Source organism: Eucalyptus grandis, chromosome 2, assembly GCF_016545825.1.
Source record: "Eucalyptus grandis isolate ANBG69807.140 chromosome 2, ASM1654582v1, whole genome shotgun sequence".
Classification (NCBI taxonomy): Eukaryota; Viridiplantae; Streptophyta; class Magnoliopsida; order Myrtales; family Myrtaceae; genus Eucalyptus; species Eucalyptus grandis.
Window position 1 is genome coordinate 54811714 of NC_052613.1, and position 22092 is coordinate 54833805.

General features: G+C 38.1%; 1 protein-coding gene and 1 non-coding gene across 2 annotated transcripts; both read right to left on the bottom strand.

Moving 5' to 3' along the window:
- Nucleotides 1–13467: 13467 nt before the first annotated feature.
- TRNAL-CAA lies at nucleotides 13468–13551 on the bottom strand. The gene has a single exon. It is a non-coding gene; the product is annotated as a tRNA-Leu (tRNA).
- A 637-nt stretch (nucleotides 13552–14188) lies between these two features.
- Nucleotides 14189–15606, bottom strand: LOC120290295 (extensin-2-like). The gene is made up of 2 exons (XM_039306179.1): nucleotides 14550–15606; nucleotides 14189–14425 (listed from the first exon to the last, which is right to left on the bottom strand). The coding sequence occupies exon 1, from the start codon at nucleotides 15541–15543 to the stop codon at nucleotides 14581–14583; it is 963 nt and encodes a 320-aa protein (XP_039162113.1). The 5' UTR covers nucleotides 15544–15606; the 3' UTR covers nucleotides 14189–14425; nucleotides 14550–14580.
- Nucleotides 15607–22092: the final 6486 nt, after the last annotated feature.

Sequence of the window (22092 nt, forward strand, 5' to 3'; positions counted from 1 at the left end):
AAGTTACCACCACCTCCGGTGAAATCACCCCCTCCTCCCTATTTATACAAATTGATAATGCTAGTACAAGTACCTAAAGGGGGTGAATAGGTTTATAAAGTTTCTTGAAGATTGCACAATACTTAAACAGATAAAAAATCAATCGTAAGACTGAGTAAAGGAAAGAGAGAATTAAACACGAGGTTTATAGTGGTTCGGCTTGATTCAAGCCTACGTCCACTCTTCTGCACTGACAGCCGATTGGCTGGATTCCACTATGAACAAAGAGATGTTACGGTGTTGATCTTCCTTGATTTCTCGATGTAGATGATCTACTACACTCGCTCAAGGTATCACCAAGTATAAACACTCTCTGTGTGTACAATTTCGCTCGAACCGTATCGACTAACAATCAAGGTTCTTCGGACTGGAATTTTTCTATCAATCACACACTTAAAACAACTAGAACGTCTTCCTTTTATACTCCTTTATGCCATCATAGCCGTTGGCACTTACCAAAGGAATTCCTCCAATCTACCCGTTGGACGGAATCAATTAAGAAGATCATCCGAGCTATTTAAGGAATCGATGATAGCCCATCAATCCTGTTCGCCCATACAATCGGGATTTTGGTTTCCAAGAATAGAACATTCCAAGAATGTTTCGTCGACCATCGGATCTTCTATTGTTCTTAGATAAGAATCAAAAAATCCGTGATTATCCAACCAAGGGATCTTTTCCGAGGATTGGATCGAATCCCCAACCATATACTTCGGCTTCGGATATCCTTCGCCACTGGATTAGAAAGACTGTCAGTGAGAATAATTTTAAGTCTTGAGTCTTGAGTCTTGAGACTACAAAGTCTTGAGACTACAAAGTCTTGAGACTTTAACTATCGATATCCGTACTTAGACGATAGAAATGTTTTGTCGGCTTCAAAATATTCGGAAAGATTTCTCCAACAATCTCCCCTTTTTGATGGTGACAAAATTTTCTTGTAGATTTGAACAACTTTGACCTGCAAAAACATTTCTCAAGCAATATGGCTAACTCATAAAGATTAATAAACAACCAGACTCTCGCATCCACAGCAAATTGGTTAGTCTTTCATGAGTAATACCATATAACAATACTTGATATAAATGCAACCAGTCAAGCATCAAAATCCACAGCCAATTCAGTCTAACACTCAAGTTCTCAAGTCATACTAAAAAATAAACATAAACACAAAAGTCAAATAAAGTTTTAAAATAATGTTTGTTCAAATTGGTTCTCCCCTTTTTGTCATCATTAAAAAGAGGGTGAGAAAGAAGTCATGTCTCGCTGGGAATGCGCACGATCTGGAATTCTCCCATTGACTGGACTATGCCTTCCAGCCTCTTCAAGTCCTCCCTTAGATGAGCTACCTCCTCTCCTTTGGCATTGGCTTGAATTTGCGGAGCGAGGTCTTTCATCTTGTCCTCCGGGCCAGATCAAGATGCTTGTCCAGCATTCTTCATTGTTTGAATTTCACATTCCGAGCATATATTTGGCCACGCATTTCCAGAAGAATATCCATGATTCGATGAAAATCTGCAGAATTATCTGTCTGCGCACTGGCATGAGCTTTTTCAGATGATGGCACTTCTGTATAGTCTTGCAGATTTGGTGTCGACGTATCACCTTCTTCGAGCAATTGAGAAGCCTCGAAAGTCTTAAGATCCGCTGGAGATTGTCTTGGACCTTCACTATCTGCAGCATGAGGTGTAGACCTTTCTTGCTCGCCAACTCCCCCTGTCTCTAGGACATCCAAAGGGGAAGAGTGATGATCATGCTCCGATTTCCCTTCTCTCCGCATTCAGCAGCAGACTTTTCTTTCTCTTCTTCAGCTTCCTTCTCCTTCTCTCTCTGTTCTTCTTCTTCTCTCTGGTTCTTCTGAAATTCTCTCGGCTGAGACACAGAACGTCTGGTTCTTATCAGTGCATGGATCGTAGGATCTTCATCCTCTTCATCTTCATCCTCCAGGATGAGAGTTCTTCTCTTCTTTTCGATGAGGCTCCAACGACCTCCTTTCCTTTTCTCTTTGAAGCGGATCGAACAGAGATTTCACTTTGAATTTCTCCATTGCCTTGGAAAGTTCTTGCAGACGCATCTTCGTTAACATCTTCAAACCTACCACCATCTTATCACACGGTTGAACACAAAGAGTTTGAGGTGGTTCAATATTCATGTGTCTGAAGATCTTGGTCACCAGACCGGGATAAGGCAATTGTCCTTTGTCTTTCGACATTGCTCTGTACATATGGAAGAGAATAGTGTGCGGGAGAGAGAACTTCCGTCCTGTGTTGATCGCATACATCAACTTTGCTTCAGAAAGAGACACAGAAGTCTTTGACGTAGACTTTGGTCTAAGACAGTTGATCACAATCTTATGAAGCACAATGTTGATGGCATTCATCCTGGAATAGGTAACTTTCTTCTCTGCGTCCCTATCTTTGACCAATTCTAGAGTAGTACGAGCAGGTGAGACTTTGATTGGTAGATAGCGTCCTCGTTCAACTCCAACTATATCAGCCAACATATTCACATCTACCACGTAGACTTTGTCTCGAACACTAAATGATATTCTATTCGCATCCAGAAAGCTAAGATTTGAATAGAAATAAGCAGTCAAATGAGCATACCCGTCCGTAGAGTCAGAGCAAAAATTCTCAAGTTGAAACAAATTCAACTTTTCTCTTAAGTTTATGTTGATGGCGTCCAGGAAGTCAAAATCGACACTTCTAGGGTTTATCACCCCTCTTTTCAACAGCCGGAATACACTTTTTCTTGATCCTTGGATTTGAACAAATCCATCCGATTTCCTTTCACCTTTGCTGCCACTCCCATTTTCGGTTGAAATTCAAGGAACATTCTGTCATCATCGTTCCCTTCAATTAAATTTTGTCCTAGCATACGAGGATCACTTGGAATGTTCGCAAGTGCTTCCTCTGCTTTTCCTTTCGGGGCAATTCCCCATTCCTCCATTTTCTTCAGAAAAAGATACTCATTCCCATAATTTTTGTTCTTAAGGAAGTCATCTATATAATTCAATGGAGTACCCGTGCTTTTCAACGCACGATAAAGTTTATACAAAAAGGAGGGCTTTTGAACTCTTACTAGGTCGGCATCCTCGATTATCTCTTCTTCCAGATTATGACTTGCACCTTGTGGGGCAGGAGGCGATGAATGACGTGGATGAGAGCGAATCGGACTTTGTCGCTGACTTGTTAAGTCTTCTTCCTCGTGAGATCGAAATGAGTCGGTCCCTTCTCCATTCTTTGTGGTCCCCCTCGCTTGCGATTCTTGATGATTTCCTCGAAGAAGACATCTTTCTTTGTCGTTTGGAAGATTCCTTCACTTGCTTTCCCAAGAAAAATGACCACTTTCTCGACGACGAATAAGCAAAAAAACAAAAGATCGGGAGGAGAGTGCCTTTTAGGGTTTTGAAGATTGGGGAAAAGAAAAACTGTATATATATAACTCGTTTTGAAAAAGGAAGTTCAATCGGTGCAAGGAAAGTGAACGATCACTTCTTTTCAAAATCAATAACTGCCAAAATTATTAAACGAAAGATCGTACCTTTTCGAGTTAATATAACTAAATGACAATTAGTACCTTTTAGATGAAATACAACTTACAGTCTATAGCCACGAATGTCTGAGTCTGAGGATTTAAAGTCTGAAAGATTAGAGTCTTAGAGTTGGTGAGTCTCTAGACTTTAACTTCTTCAGGCTTCAAAATGTTGAGTCTTGAACGGATAAAGTCGAATTGATTTTTCTCCAAAGGCTTTGTGAATATATCCGCTAGTTGACTCTTTGAATCAACAAATTGAATCGAGATTTCTCCATTTTGAATATGATCTCTAATGAAGTGATGTCGAATCTCAATATGCTTTGCTCTTGAATGAAGGATTGGATTTTTGGTGAGATTAATCGCACTTTGGTGTTGTCACATCTGATTTACTGTGCATGAGTCTTCAATCCCAAAGTCTTGTAGCTGTTGTTTTATCCATAGAATTTGCGAACAGCAGCTTCCAAGAGCTACATACTCTGCTTCTGTCGTTGAAAGAGCTACAGTGCTTTGCTTCCTCGAAAACCAAGACACCGTTCTGTTTCCAAGTAGTTGACAAGTTCCAGAGGTGCTTTTTCTATCGATTCTACAACCGGCCAGATCTGCATCTGAGTATCCTAGAAGATTAAAGTCTCCCTTCTTGGGATACCAGAGACCGATGCTTGAAGATGAGGCAACATATTTGATAACACGTTTTACAGACTTGAGATGGGATTCTCTAGGATCTGATTGAAACCTAGCACAAATACAAACACTCAACAAAATATCAGGTCTAGAAACAGTAAGATAAAGAAGTGAACCGATCATGCTCCTGTACAGCTTTTGATCTACTTTCTTCCCTTCTTCATCCTTGTCTATCTTCTGAGAACATGACATTGGTATGTCGGTCTTTTTACACTTTTCCAATCCAAACCTTTTGACAAGATCATTCGCATATTTTTCTTGATGGAAAAAAGTTCCTTCCTTCATTTGTTTCACTTGAAGTCCAAGAAAGAATGTTAACTCTCCCATCATACTCATTTCAAACTCATCCTGCATAGACTTAGAAAATTTCTTGCATAGACTTTCATTAGGTGATCCAAAAATAATATCGTCCACATATATTTGAACAAGTAAAAAGCTTTTGCTTTCCTTTTTGATAAACAAAGTAGTATCTACTTTACCTTTGACAAAACCATTCTCATAATAAGAACTTACTTAGTCACGTCGTACCAAGCTCGAGGTGCTTGCTTTAAACCATACAAGGCCTTTTTCGGTCCAAGACCGAGTCGCTTCTTTGGGTCTTCAAACCCAGGTGGTTGTTCCACATAAACTTCCTCATGGATGAATCCATTTAGGAATGCACTTTTGACGTCCATTTGGAATAACCTGAAATTTTTATAACAAGCAAACGCAAGTAATAGACGAATAGCTTCTAACCTTGCTACTTTTGAGCGTAAGTCTCATCATAGTCTATTCCTTCTTCTTGCGTATATCCTTTGGCCACGAGTCTTGCTTTGTTTCGTACGACTTTTCCTTCTTCATTCATCTTGTTCCTGAATACCCATTTGGTTCCAATAACGGTTTTACCTTTTGGTTTAGATGTCAATTCCCAGACATCATTGATGTTGAATTGTCTGAGTTCTTCTTGCATAGCTTCGATCCAGCTTTCATCAGATAAAGCTTCTTCTATGCTTTTTGGTTCAATTTCAGAAATGAGAGCCACAGCACTAGATTCTTCATGCCTTTTTGATCTGGTGCGGATTCCTTCATTGATTTCGCCAATAATGAGATCTTTAGGATGACTGGATTTATGCTTCCAGTTACTGGTTGTTCTGCCTGGTTGATGATCTCTTTCTTTGTTTGAATCTTCATGTGCTTCTTGATGTTGGACTTCCAGAGACTGAGATGCTTCTTGAGTTGTAAGCATTGGAAGGTGCAGGTAGGTTCGACTCTTCATACCGAGTCCGGCGGATTCATCTTGCATTGAGTCTTGGAATTTAACATTCGTTGATTCCTCCACCGACCGGCTTTTCTTGTTATAGACTCGTAGGCTTTGCTTGATGTAGAATATCCAAGGAAGATGCCTTCATCGATCTTTCTTCAAACTTACCAACTCGATCATTTGCATTTTTCAAAATAAAGCATTTGCAACCAAACACATGAAAGTATGAAACAATAGGCTTTTTACCTTTGAACAATTCATAGGGGGTTTTCTCTAAAATAGGTCTTAAAAAGACTCTATTTATAATATAGCATGCTGTTGAAACAGCTTCAGCCCAAAATCGTGAAGAAATTTTGCTTTCAATTAAAAGTGTTCTAGCCATTTCTTGAAGAGATCTATTCTTTCTTTCCACAACTCCATTTTGCTTTGGAGTATATGGAGAGGAAAACATATGATTAAAACCAGATTTATCACAAAATTTCGTAAAATCTTGATTTTCAAATTCACTTCCATGATCTGTTCTTATGCTTGAGATTGCACATCCTTTTTCATTTTGAACCTTTTTGGCAAATTTTTCAAAATACGAAAAGGTTTCGACTTATTTGTAAGAAAATATACCCAAGTAAAGCGGGAGTAATCATCCACAATTACTAGGCAATATTTCTTACCTCCAATGCTCGGGTTCTGGTTGGTCCGAAGAGATCCATATGAAGCAAATCGTAGTACATGATTAGTAGAAACATGGTTTATTTGCTTAAATGAATTTCTTACCTGCTTTCCCGAATGCATGGAGTGCATGAATCGACTTTTGGTATGGCAATTTAGGTAGACCTCGAACAAGCTTCTTTGATGAGATTTTGGCTAATTGTTTCATGTTGACATGGCCAAGCTTTCGTGCCATAAGACTGCTTCATCTTGAATTGAGATTAGGCATTGTGCTTCATTTGGTTTTACATCAAGAAGGTAGATATTTCCATGCCTTCACCCATGAAAGACGAGTTGAGTCTTTGCTAATTCCAGAACATATGCCTTCTTGAAAGGAGATCTTGAAACCAAAGTATCACACAATTGGCTAATACTTAGAAGATTGTAGTTGAGTCCTTCCACTAGAGAGACATTGCTTATTGTGAGATTTCCAATTTTCACAGTTCCAAATCCCACAATGCTTCCTTTGCTGTTTCCTCCAAATGAAACTTTTCCACCATTCACTTCAACAAGCTTTATGAAGCATTTGAGTCTCTGTCATGTGTCTTGAACATCCGCTGTCAAGATACCACTTAACTTTCTTTTGACAGAGACCTGCATTCAAAAGAGAGTCTCAAGCTTTCTTTGGTACCCAAATTTTCTTGGGTCCTTTGGCGTTAGTAGAATAAGCATTACTAGGCCATACTTTCTTAACGAGGCTTCCAAACCATAGAACACTCTTTTTCAAAATGATCCCGATTACACTTTGAACATCTTAGAGCACTTCGACCTACAGACTTTACAAAGACTTTCTTGAAATGATTTTTGTAAGCCTCTTTTGACGGTCTTTTCTTAATTCTTTCTTTTACTTTTGGAAAATCAATCAAAGGAATTGTTTCTGCTGTCATACCCAAACCAGACTTGTTAAAGTAAGGTCTTTGGACTGAAAGAACTTTTTCAAGTTTTTCAGACCCTATTGAAAATTTCTTTGAAATATTTGATAAGTCAGTTTTTAAGAAAGCATTTTCTTTTGAAAGTTTATCTTCATTCTCCTTAAGAGTAGAAACATTCAAGTCTAAACTTTTCACTTTTTCTTCTAAAATATTTTCCTTTTGTTTTAAGACTGAGTTTTCCTTTTAAGTTCGGAAATCCTTTTTAGAGAAGTCTTAAGACTAAAACATAGTTCATCAATGTATTTAGAGACTTTGACAGGGATTTTATAATCACTTACCTCAAATTCACTGTCAGAGTCTGATCCAGAATCTGAGTCTGATTGTGCCATTAGACAAAGGTTGGCATATTCCTCATCACTTTCTTCACACTCTGTATCGCTCCAAGTTTCGGCTTTGAGAGCTTTACGAGACTTTTCAGCTTTTCCTCTTTTCTTCTTCAGGAGAGGACAATTTGGTCTGATGTGTCCCTTTTTCTTACATTCGAAACAAACTACATCTTTGTTTGGTTCCTCATTATCAACAAACTTGGTTTGCTGTTTCTGAAAACTTTGTTTCCTTGAGTTGAACCTTCTCCCTTTTCTATTCAGCTTTCAACCTTCTAATCATAAGAGCAAGCTCCTCATCGTCCGATCTTCTTCGAGTCTCGTATCATCGAATCATCGTTAGATTTTAATGCAATGGATTTCTTACCTCTTGGATCTTCGTCTTCATTAATTCGTTCCACTTCATAAGGCTGAAGAGTTCCAATCAGCTCGTCTACAGATAATGGCATTATTCTTTGCGTCTCTCTTATTGAAGTCTTTATATGATTCCAATCCTTGGAGAGTCCACGCAGTAGCTTGTTCACCTTCATAGGATCAGAAATTTTCTGTCCTTGATTCTCAAGGCCATTGACAATATCTGTAAAACGGCTAAACATGTCGGTTATAGATTCTCCTTGTTTCATTTTGAAGGCTTCATATTGACCAAGGAGAATGTTAATTCTGGTCTCCTTCACTCGGTCTGTCCCTTCATAAGTGATATGTAATCTGTCCCAAACTTCTTTTGCTGTATCACAAGAAGATATTCTGTTATATTTAGTTGGTGATAAAGCACAATATAAAGAGTAAATTGCTTTTGCATCAAGTGCTTGTCTCTTGTTTATCTCTTCTTGAGACATTCCGCTTGTTTCAACAGTTTCTTTCCCTCTTTCGGATGCTGATGCAGCGGTAGGAGTAATTCCTCTTTCCACCACATCCCATTCCGGAGGATCCTTTGATCGTAGAAAAGCTTTCATCTTGTTTTTCCAGATGTTGTAATCCTTTCCATCAAAGTAGGGTGGTCTGGTATTGCTTTGCCCTTCCACCAGCCCTGGTGCTAGCATACTAGCCATGGATCTTTTACTCTGAAGTAAAACACTTCAAATAAAGTGAGAACACGGGCTCTGATACCAATTGATAATGCTAATACAAGTACCTAGAGGGGGGTGAATAGGTTTATAAAGTTTCTTGAAGATTGCACAATACTTAAACAGATAAAAAATCAATCGTAAGACTGAGTAAAGGAAAGAGAGAATTAAACACGAGGTTTATAGTGGTTCGGCTTGATTCAAGCCTACGTCCACTCTTTCGCACCGACAGCCGATTGGCTAGATTCCACTATGAACAAAGAGATGTTACAAAGTGTTGATCTTCCTTGATTTCTCGATGTAGATGATCTACTACACTCGCTCAAGGTATCACCAAGTATAAACACTCTCTGTGTGTATAATTTCGCTCGAACTGTATCGACTAACAATCAAGGTTCTTCAGACTCTGAAATTTTTCTATCAATCACACACTTAAAACAACTAGAACGTCTTCCTTTTATACTCCTTTATGCCATCATAGCCGTTGGCACTTACCAAAGGAATTCTCCAATCTACCCGTTGGACGGAATCAATTAAGAAGATCATCCGAGCTATTTAAGGAATCGATGATAGCCCATCAATCCTGTTCGCCCATACAATCAGGATTTTGGTTTCCAAGAATAGAACATTCCAAGAATGTTTCGTCGACCATCGGATCTTCTATTGTTCTTAGATAAGAATAAAAAAATCCGAAGTGATTATCCAACCAAGGGATCTTTTCCAGAGGATTGGATCGAATCCCCAACCATATACTTCGGCCGGATATCCTTCGCTCTTTGGATTAGAAAGACTGTCAGTGAGAATAATTTTGAGTCTTGAGTCTTGAGTCTTGAGATTACAAAGTCTTGAGACTATAAAGTCTTGAGACTTTAACTATCGATATCCAGACTTAGACTGATAGAAATGTTTTGTCAGCTTCAAAATATTTTGGAAAGATTTCTCCAACACAAATCTCCACCTCCACCTTCTCCATCACCACCCCCTGAAAGTGCTAGTATAAACACCTAGAGGGGGTGAATAGGTGTGAGTAAAATTTTTCGCAAAAGAACAGTAGGAATATTTTTCTCAAAAGAACATTAGGAATATTTTTCTTTTGAAACTGAGTCTGAAGTACAACGAACTTTGAGCAAGTTCAGACTTTAGCAGTTAAATAGAATTATGAACAAAATAAATGAGGTCATGGAAGATAACAAAAACACAAATTTTATAGTGGTTCGGCTTAGATTAAGTCTACGTCCACTCTCCCATGCTAACAGCCTTCTAGATGGATCCTACTATGCAATCAACAAGAGATTACAACTTTGAGTGCAAACACTTAGTGGTAGATCACACTAATCTCAGTAAGTGACTCTTTTGGTATTTCTCTCATGATCACAAACGTTTAAGCTCACCAAAGACAAGTGTATGATCGAAGTTCGCTCAGACTTTGGAATTATAAATTCTACGCTATGTCTCTTACTTGCTCATTGGTCCTTAATCTCCTTAAATACTCCCCCACTTCCAAACTAGCTGTTGGACAGTATCTTGAGGATCGTCTTCCAATATACCCATTGGACATATCTGTATCTAGAAGATTTGGTAGCCATTGAGTGATAGAAGTAGAATTCCAAATTGATTCCGATTGCCCATACAAACAGAATCTTGGTTTCCATAAGTAGAGCTTCTTCATATAGAAAGTTTTTGTCTTCAATATCCAATTATCAATCAATTAGATTGAGTCAATCAAATCAGTCTTGATGTAGAATCCAAACTAGATCGCTAGCTGTTATACATTTAGGGCTTGTATTACGTTCTGTCTCGATTTGGATGTAAAGTCTAAGAGTAATAGACTTCACAATCTGAGTCTGAGTGCAATAGACTTTACAATCTATACGTAAGTTTAAACAAGTTCAGCTTCATTATAGAGTCTGTCTTATGGTTCTTCATTCACGCTCAGTCTAGAATTTGTCAGAGTTGGTAGACTTCTAATGTAGAATAGACTTTAACAATAAAGTCTGGCAATTTTCAGACTTTGACACAGAAGTTTGGAAATATTCAAAATAGACTTTAGACAATATCATTTATTTATTCTATCATCTACATAGTCTGTTACTCAACCATTAAACACATTAGTAGTATTTGATTTATTTTGTCATATTCAAAACATTTTAAGGGATTTCCCTAACACCCTCACCTTATGTTTACAATTCACCACCACCTCTAGTAAAGTCACCTCCTCCTTTGTACTACTATAACTCGCCGCCGTCGCCTTCACATTCTCCACCTCCTTCTCAATACTATTACAAATCTCCTCCGCCTCCCTGGGCTACTATTAGGTGGCAATTTGATTCCCTTGGAGTGCTGAAGAAGTTGGAGCAAGAGTAATACCATTCTTTGGCAATGCATTTTAGTTGGAAGCAATTATTTTTCATTCTTATACACACATGCTTTTTAATTGGATAAGTCCCGAGTGACAATGATTGTATGATTGCTTCGACCAAGGAAAGCATATTTCAATTCAGTTTTATCCTTGTCTTTAAGCTGTTGATTCTGGTTTCTCATTCATTCTACCCTCCTCTTCCCTGCTTATTCTTTTCTGTATGTATACGTGTCTTATGCTTGCAACTTTCAACGTTCCCAAGAACAAAAACCCTAGAAAATATCTTGTCGAGGTAGTTTAGAACTGATCAGACTGAGTCAAATGCTACCTATCTAGCCTATTAATATTCATTTGTTCACGCTTTGCACCTGCATACACATTTCGGGGACCCTCTCATAACTTTGCAAGAGTCGCAGCTCACACAAGCAACAAATAATTGCCTTATTGGAGAAACATCTATGGCCATAAACCCACTGATACTGTTTAAAGTAAAGTCCACAGCGCCTCCTCACATGAAAGCCAAGAGAGGCAAGCCTATTCTCAGTATAGTATCAAAGTGCACGTACCGTAATCAAGACAGAACCGCCAAGAAAATTGGTCCCTCGTTAATCATAATGCAGAAATATGGAATTCGGACTTTATTGCGCAAATGATTATTCAATTCATCGCGAGCGTTAAAGAATCACTTCCATATGTTTTTTATAAAAAAATTCGCATTTGCTGTGGCTGATGGAAAGTCTAAAAAGGTTTGAGGCCCTCCGGGAGAATTATAAAAGAAATTCTAAATTTATTACAGTTACCAATTCAATCTACCTTTTTTTTTTTCAATCAAATTCTGAATCATTTGCATTTGTACTAATTCAGTCAATCTAACCAACATTGGCTGGAAATTGCTGGCATGGTTCGTCTTATGTAGCATGGCCAATGTTGACATGGATATTATTAATAATATTAATAATATTTTTAGATTTTTTATTTTTTATTTTTTATTTTCCTTTTTTCTTCTTCCATTCCTTCTTTCTCTAGCCGGTTGGCCGACAAGATCGATCTCATCGTCATTAGGCGAGGCCGAGCCTCGCCGGATCTAGTGAGTGCTCGCCCAACGATGGCGAAGTCAGCCTCACTAGATTTGGTGAGAGCTCACCTAGCCATGGCGAAGCTGACCTTGCTAGTCTTCACCTCTAGCTAGTCATCGAGGCTCGGCGATTGGCTAAAGGAAGAAGGAAGGAAGAAGGAAAAAGAAAGAAAATATAATGAAAAAGAAAAATAAATTAAAAAACGAAATAAATATTAAAATATTATTAAAAATGTCTATATCGACATTGGCCGCCTCATATATGATAGTTGGCATTCATATCAATGATTTTCAACTAAAGTTGGTCGGATGAATTGACTCGACAAAAATGTAAAAGGTTTCGAACTCAATTGACTATAAAAAAGAAATTGTTTAGAATTGAATTGACATAATTACAATAAATTTATGATTTTTTTGGTAATTTTCCCGTGCCCTCCTATGCATATCTGCTCCATAGGGGTCGTTTGTCAAATGATGGTCCATAATTAGGTATAACTATTTCCATATGTAAAATCTGTCCTCTGTACTAGAAAGTCGTTAAGGGAAAAGGAAGTTTCCATCTTAGACTCAGTGACCAAATTCCAAAATCGATCTGTTGAACTGTCCAATCAGGTGGCCAGCAATCAACGCTTTGATTTTGGCACTTAATCCGGATTGGGGAGTTGCCCCGAAGCCATCGCGCTCCCACCTTCCCCAAAAGTTGGTTCAACCGATTTGTAAAGCAGATACAAAAAGTCTAAGTCGCCATCCTTGGCTATTAGCGAAGACTTAACTGTAGTCCTTAGTGAATGTTCGAGTGATCGTATTAAGAAAGTCTAATTTTTCATTGAGCGAATTACTCGTTGTCAATCTCCTTTTTCGCAATAATAAGGAAGTCCGCTTTAGGTAGGTAAATATCAAACCTGAGAAGTATCCTCCTAACCTGGTGAGCTGTTCAAGACAAGAGTTGAAATTAAAATTGGATCGTTAATTAATTATGTGGTGGGGAGCGATTAGAATTTTTTTTTGATTAGCGGACAATATGTATCCTTTGTTCGCAATTTACATGGAAATCTCTTCAAAATTAATCCTTTTTTGAACACCTCTATCATCTCTTTTTTATTGGAAGAGTACTTTTTTGCGTTTGATGATGAAAAAATGCAGAGCTGCGCTTGAGCGAATTACTCGTCGTCAATCTCCTTTTTCGCAATAATAAGGAAGTCTGCTTTAGGTAGGTAAATATCAAACCTGAGAAGTATCCTCCTAACCTGGTGAGCTGTTCAAGACAAGAGTTGAAATTAAAATTGGATCGTTAATTAATTATGTGGTGGGGAGCGATTAGAATTTTTTTTTTTGATTAGCGGACAATATGTATCCTTTCTTCGCAATTTACATGGAAATCTCTTCAAAATTAATCCTTTTTCGAACATCTCTATCATCTCTTTTTTATTGGAAGAGTATTTTTTGGCGTTTGATGATGAAAAAAATGCAGAGCTGCGCTTAGCCAAAAGGTGAAAAAAAGTATGGGAAAGAAAATGTCAGAAGTGGGATTTGAACCCACGCCCTCTCACGAGGACCAGAACTTGAGTCTGGCGCCTTAGACCACTCGGCCATCCTGACCGTTTGTTTACTTTTCAACACTTAATTCTTATCTATCTCTTTTTTTAATTCCAATTCTACTCCCCACGCTGAAACCGAACGTTGTAGAAAACATTCGTAATTGAGACGTGCAATATTTAATTCGCAACAGAACTTATTGGTTGGATAGGCTTAATATAAAGTCTCCGTTGACCCTCAAACACTTCACTCTCGCCTTCTCCGTCTCTTAAAGAGAGGAAGTTGTGCTAAATCAACAATATGACCTAACGGGAAGAGAAGAAGGAACTTTATAGTTAGATTCATTACCATAGTACCATAGTTGGAATTTATTCGATCACGCTTTTTCCCTCAATTTCTGAAGCTGCCAGTCGTACAAGTCTAGAGGTCTAGTTTTCTTTGAGTTGTTCTCACGTCCACCTCAAGAATCCGAATCGGGGAGTCGTTAGGGTTTTGCCGGGGAGGGTTCTTCCCTTACTTCATCAAGGGGAGATTACTCGTGTACCACAAAGTATATGGTCGACGGGTGTGCGCGAGGACATCGCTATTTGACCTTAGAATTAGAGACATTAAGTTCAACCGAAAAAACAATTAAAAAGATTTGATTCATAAGCCAATGCAAAGCTGTTTTTCTACCTTAACCTTCTCGAAGTCGGACTGATAACATAACTTTCATTTCTTATTTATTGATTCCAGCATACTGTGTGGACAAGGAAAGCCACGCGAAGAAAAAAACCAAGTGAGACGTGGAAATCGGTTACATGGTTGTGTATCTACGAGTAAACCAATATACGAACCAAGACTAAAGTTTCGACAAAAACACATTTATGACGTAATCAAAGTATCCAAGCAATGCTCGTCTTCGTGCTTTATTGAATTCATAGTAGACTGATTACACCTGCAACGACAGAGAGTGGCGACGTTAGTTCGCGTTATAATCCTTTTGGAATTCCGACAAAGATCAGCAACGAAAGAACGGGAGGAATATGGATTCTCATCTTTTCTTTGATTGGCCTACTTACCTGAATGGAGGGTGCGTAGAAAAAGGTCGGTCTAGTAGGGGACTGCGGGAGGTGGAGGAGAGGTGTAATAGTACGGAGGCGGGGGCGGTGAATTGTAGATGTAAGGTGGTGGAGGTGGCGATGAATAGACGTATGGAGGAGGAGGAGGAGACTTATACACATAAGGTGGTGGTGGAGGCGACTTATAAATGTAAGGAGGAGTCGGAGATTTGTATTCATAAGGAGGCGGTGGTGGTGACTTGTAGACATAGGGAGGTGGGGGAGGCGATTTGTACTCATAAGGAGGGGGTGGTGGTGACTTGTATACATAAGGTGGTGGTGGAGGTGATTTGTACTCATAAGGAGGTGGTGGTGGTGACTTGTAGACATAGGGAGGTGGGGGAGGCGATTTGTACTCCTGCGATTTGTACTCATAAGGAGGCGGTGGTGGGGACTTGTAGACATAGGGAGGTGGAGGAGGCGATTTGTACTCATAAGGAGGCGGCGGTGGTGACTTGTATACATAAGGTGGTGGTGGAGGCGATTTGTATTCATAAGGAGGTGGTGGTGGTGACTTGTAAACATAGGGAGGTGGTGGAGGCGATTTGTACTCATAAGGAGGCGGTGGTGGTGACTTGTATACGTAGGGAGGTGGTGGAGGCGATTTGTACTCATAAGGAGGCGGTGGTGGTGACTTGTAGATATAGGGAGGTGGGGGAGGTGATTTGTATTCATAAGGAGGTGGAGGTGGAGGGGACTTGTACACATAGGACGGAGGAGGTGGGGACTTGTAGACATATGGAGGTGGTGGTGGGGATTTGTAGACGTAAGGAGGAGGCGGTGGGGACTTGTAAATGTATGGTGGAGGAGGTGGAGATTCGTAGAGATAAGGCGGCGGCGGAGGCGCCGACTTGTAATCGGGATCATGGTCGTCGTCGGCCGCCACCACCACCACCTCAGTGGCTATCAAGCATATTGCCAATGCATAGAGCAGGCGTGGCCAAAACTTGGCCATTTTGGCTCTCCCAACTTGCTGAGGAGCCTACCAAATCTAGCTCTTGTTATCTTCAAACTTCTCTAAAATGATATTTGCGAGTTTGTCACCTCAAGATGTTTCACTTTATATAGCGATCAGCTCAATCAACATATTCATTTTTTGACGAACCGAGAAACTTCCAACATGCAACTACTTCTAATAGAATAAACGCAAATTGACTTGGTACTGTACCCAGCTCTTACTGAGCACAGCATTATAAATAATGGAGCAATCAATTTGCATTGATCATTACAGGTACTGGTTGAACAAGTCACAGGATGAAACCAATTTATAATATCGTTTGCATAACTAACTTAGAGAGTTACTTAAATGTAGAGTAAACTATTCAAGGGGAAGGTGAGAATTTAGCATATGCTTTGAAATTTTCAGAATGTACCCGGGGACGAGAAACATTCTTGCATTAATATTCATATTTCATGAGTATTCTATATTTAGCCGTAGACTTTGCTAACTTATTCTTGATTTATGCAGCGGTAATTGTTGGCTTATCATCGTCAATTACGAGCCACGTCCTCAATGCGATCGTCATACAACGGCGCTTTGCACAAGTTTTTACGCTATCCACGGGCCATGTCATGGTTGGCTAGTCGGCATGGTTCCAGACGAGAAACTTCATTAGCCAAAGCTACGGTTGAGAATGAAAACATTTGCTTCCGTTGTTACAATTCGTGTGATGCTTGACCTATTCTTGTTCACCGAAGCAACCCGTGTCAAGAGCTGCTGGATAGTTTTTATCTGCATATTTATCGTGCTGTCGTAACAAAGACAGGTTCAAAAGCATGTTTTCTCAGTTTCTTGCGACACGGTCCCAGCGGCAATTAATAATTTGGTATGACAGCAGCAAAATTTTAGCCGTTCATCTGCCACTGGAGGGTCTTCTGGCGAGATCAAAGAAGAGGTTAAAGCAAGCCTCGGATGCTTCCAGTGGCCACTCACTTAGATTCGAGGGACAAGTTCAGGACAAAGGACGTACGGCAGTCCATTCCTCCCACTTCGCCATGTTGTACTTACGATCCGAGGACGCCACGAAATGACGGAGATACGTTAAGTTCATTATTCACTAGAACATAGTTAAAAGAAGCTCTGTTGTGAACTTTGCAGGAATTGGCAAAATTTTCCTACCGAAATTGCAATCAACCAAGACTTTGCAAGCTCTTATTAGGCTAAAAGTTAGCTCTGGTTAGACTAATGGCATTTCATTTTTGCCAAGTAAATCTGTCTTCATCTGCAAAAGTCAAGATAAAGAAGGATCCTTTCTTGCAGATATATCAAGGATTTGCTTAACATTTCTTTAGACTAATCTACTTTCTTCCGTATATACATTGGGTTCCAGCCTCTTCTTCCAACTCCATGTGAAAACTCGGCATTTCCTTAATGCGTTCTGCAGATGTCCTACGGCACGCTTGGATAATATATTCGGTTTTCTTTTTCCAAGTTCTTCTATTTGAATCGTTCTTTGCATGACCTCGCTTGATCTGCGTTGATGGATTCCTAGTAACTTTTCACATTATCGCTAGAAAAGCAACCTGTATCTTTGAAAATAATTTAGCACAATATCGTACTCGAAATTGCGTTAGGAACTGGTCATAGTCACGCTACCATATAGCCCCCATATGATTTCTCCACCATCGGCATAATGTATTCCCGCAATATACAGCTACAGAGTATCAAATCATTTGCTGATCGAAGTGGGTAAACAGTCCAATCATCACTCCCGAAAAGGCATGACAATCTGTGCTTACAAAGTCAGCTGATAATGAAAATATTAACAAATTGAGGTCGGCTGAAAAGGCATGACATTAAATGCTGGGTGGTTAAGAACCATGACCGCCGCTCGTTTTGGCACGGAAAAGGTTGATTTTGGGGGGGGAGAGAAAGGAGGGAGAAAGAGTTACCAGGAAAGAAAATGCAGAAGTTGAGTGATAAAAAAAATAAAGGATCTTTAGAACGGTTTCCTGAAGAATAGGAAAATTGACAAACTTGGGATCTGGGAAAAGTTATTTCTATTAGATAATGTTGTACCACTTTACAAGGGTGTGATTCATTCGAATTAGTAGTGGAATAACAGATTAGAACCTTGTGTAGGCACTTCTTTAAATCCCTATATTCGCCAACAGGAGGCATCAAACAAAATTTATCAAGGCCTAAACATAGCAAGAGAACCTAAAGTAATCGACACAATCGTGAATTGACGTCAAAAGAGCAAAAGGACACAAAGCCAGGAAAGAGGAAGTGGGCACTTGTTCTGAAATCTATTTATTAGTTAGATTAAACTATTGCTATGTAGAATTCACAGTCACTAAGTAACGATAAGTTCACAAAGTTTAGAGAGTTTGTCGGTGCATATTTACGATCAATTGCTTTTTACCTTGCCACACGCCTCCCCAGTCAAGTGAATCTGGCCTGATTCTCGTGCCAAATCAAGTCAATTCTTTGGAAGGTCGTTAGCGTTACAGTGATGGTGTCTGAAAAGACCCAACAATGAAGTCAGTTTCTCAGAAAATCTACAGGACAAAGTTATGGAAAAGCCAAGTGTTAGCTACATACCCTAAAGCAACCATATAATAGTTACATGTTAGGGATTATTTAAAGCCAAATAAATATTCATTCATCATCCTACTTATATGAATGAATCTATAAGATTAGCTACAATTGAACATATTTTTAAAGTGTTAAGAATATATATGATAGGTTTGCAATCATGTTGAAAATTTAACAGTTCTCGATCAATGGATCATTGAGAGGATATTGATGATCCTGTTCAGACCAATGTGTTCTCAAGCTTCACCATTCCATATTAGATACTTGAGAGGATGATGAGTCATAAGTCATTGGGTATTGTGATATCTAAACTATAACACAGATGCTTGTTTTGGACAAGTTCACTGAATATGACATGCATAGAGCAATTGGCGACATGGAAACTTTTAATGGGGTCAATGTCTAATCATTCACGCTTTGGTCTGGTGTAAAATCCTTATACTTGAGGTATGATGTTGACTTGTATGTTGGATAGCTATGGTTCACAATTGTGCATATTGACGCTTCATCGAACCGTCTTTGTACTTGATGGTCATAATTTGTTCATATATGCGAGCACATGCATGCACAATATGAAATCTGTCTTCTTATTATATATAGATATACAAGATTGATGTCTTATGTAATCTAATCGTAACATTATATTGAAATCCTCGGTCGAGGTTATAATCGAAAATGAATGGTTCATGTATCAAAGAAGTACATGTCAATTAGATTTGGGTATATAATTGAATTAGTGACTTGACCAATTATTTCATGGCCTTTGTTCAATCAAGACATAGTGAGACGGAATGATCGAATTATACGGTCACCAAAGCTGACAGATTCATTATGTTCTCGAAACATTTCACACTATTTGGGTAGTTAGGATATATTGCTAGATGCCATTCATGGTTTGTAAGAACAAAAGATTGATCTAGACTATTAGTGCTCTTGGTTGTGCTAATATGTTATAGTACATGTTCTATTGCCAATTCAATGATGAACCTAAGGATGTCACGCACAATAACCAATTAGAATGATATTTGAATGAAAGATAGAATATTGCAAATATGTTTGCAGTTGAACCAATCAAATTGAGTTGGGCTTATAAGATAAAAGATCTGAAAAATGGGCTTCAAACTTTATAAAGTCTAAAGCGGGTTTCAGACTTTACGACCGAATTAAAGATCTGAAGCGCGTTTAGATTCAATGGCCGAATTAATAATCTAAAGTGAGTTTAGAATTAATAGATGTAGTAATGATCTGAAGTGAGTTCATAATCAATGGCATCATTAATTATTTGAAGTGAGTTCAGAATCAATAGTAAAATTAATTATCTAAAATAGTTTCAGATTTAATGGCTAAATTAAAGATCTGAAACGGTTTCAAATGTAACGATCACATTAAAGTTTTGAAATGATTTTAGACTGAATGATCACATTAGTTATCTGAAATGGTTTCAAAATCAATGGGTAGTTTAATGATCTGAAACAGTTTTAGATTATATGACCAATTAATGCTTTGAAATAGTTTCAGATGTAATGGTCAAATTAAATATTTGTAACATTTACAGAGTTAATGTCGGAATAAAGATTTGTAAGGTTACAAATAAATTCCTAAAATAATACTCTTTAACAGTTACAGAGTTAATGCCCGATTAAGTATCAAAAACAGTATCAGAACTTACGTTTGTAAAACGTTATGGTCAAATTAATTTTGAAATGGTTTTAGAGTTAATAAGCCAATCTAAATGTGATCTGGATTAATTATAAAAGGGCCATTACGAGAGAGGATCATTGGGTGATCGACAATCAACAATTGAGAGTGTTGATAGTGATCAATCAAATCATTCACACGCGAGAGCAATTGTTAGCACAATTGCAGTTGTGAGATCTCTCAATTTCTCTATTATGTTCAACATGAAGTTAGTGGTGTGTCTTAACTGGAAGCCCAACACTTGTGGGGCTAGATCTGAAGAACGTCAGAACCTACGTTATGAAGAGATCATACATTTTGTATCTAAAGAACGTCAAAACTAGTGTTATCAGAAGACATCAGTTGTTCATGGTCAAATTTCCAAGAACATTAGAATTGGTTTTACCAAAAGATCAAGCGTTCATAGTAAGAGTCTGAAGAACGTTAGAACCACTGTTGTGAGGACACTAGATATTCGTGCTCATAATATGAAGAATGTCAGAACCAAATTTTTGGAACACAGTACAAGGTTAATATGATTAGCCCATTTATCTCTTTTGTGTGTTTTTATTAAAATGAGTGAAAATTCTTTGGAAACACGTGTATAAGCATTTTTACTTCCAATGTGATCGGACTTTGATCTTAATTTACTTATGCATGTATGCTTGTTCATCAAAACAAACACCAACACCAAGCCCATTTGGCGATCAGAGATTCTTCATGTTAATCACAATTCACAATCTAAAGGAGCAGCAAAAAACCTGCAGGAAATTTAATATTTAGTCCATCATATGCCTGTATGACAGCTAATTTTCCTTGCTTTTTCATATACATTACATGTGATAACTATCCAAAAGAATTTGTATTTTGTGGTATAAAAAAGGTTATTCTCTCTCGGTAGCAAAGGAACTATTTCCTAGCCAACTCAGAGAAGAGAAGCATATTGATTCTAATGCGCGGTTTTACATCTGTTCTTTTGCTCGACATATACTATTAGAATGTTCCATAGCTATACTACACTTCTTCAAGCAAGTCAAGGGTATGTAAAAAAAATTCTGTGGTCTCCTTCTATTCTGCCATTTTTGAGTCTGCATTTTTTATCTGGGCATTGGTTTCTTAAGCAAGAGGACGAAAACCAAGGCACTATCTTCTACATATAGAAAAGAGGACACCAAATTCGGTTTCTCAATCGAGGGGTCCGGCTTATATTGCACGTTGCATCCTTGAGATAGGATTTTTATTTTGGAAATCAGCTTGTCATGACCGACTATTTCTTGCCAACAAGATAATGTGTCATGAATGATTACCCTTCAGACTGGGCTGAGTCACATCTCCATTCGACCAAGTAAGAGGATGCATCTCCAAATTAACCAATCAAACAATATAGAAGGTTGAATGACAAGTGAAATATAGGCTTGATATAGCGCTAGTCTATTAATGGATTATCGTAATTCTATAGTGCGGAAAATACAAAACATAGGATCTTTGATCTTCATAATTTTCACAATAAGAGAGATAAAGACATACTTTTATCCATAGCAAAACATTCAAAGTATTTGTCACAAAAAAATCAAAGAGATGAAAAACTTTGGTTTCTCTCCCTTAACCCTCATTTCCTTAACGTATTCTATCTAATGGAGGATAGAGTACAACATTTTTTTCATGTCTTGAGTGGAGAGACGACCAAACTCTTATTTATATATGCTATCAATAGATACCTTCTATCAAAGCGTCTTTTAACTTTCATGAGAGTCGCACCTCTTAGGAAGAATAGTAACTTCTCAATGAAAATTGTACCTTTTTATTAGAGCTATAACTTCTCACAGCCAATATATTTTAGCATCTATATATTATTAAACCATCAATCAATAATATTGTGCGGGTCACACAATAATTCTTACATTCTTTTACTTGGCTCATATGACATTTCTTTTATGGTTTAATAAAGACAATAATGTGCACATTAACATAATGCTAAAAATTTTCTTAAACTAGCTCTCACATAATAATCGCGATTAAATAAAGAAAACTAATACGAGTCATGGCGATTGTATGTCATTAATTGACAGTCCTTTCCATGTACTACAACAATAGCTCTCTACTTAACATGACTCGTAAATGAGAAGTACAATAATAGTCCAACTATAATGTCTCTATCAGAGACTATCATGTTTAACATTTATCTATTTCCATAATGTATACTAAATATAAAATGAGAAATATCAAAAACACATAATTGAGCTCGGGGTGTCAAATACATAAACTTAATGCAATCATAATACAATTATT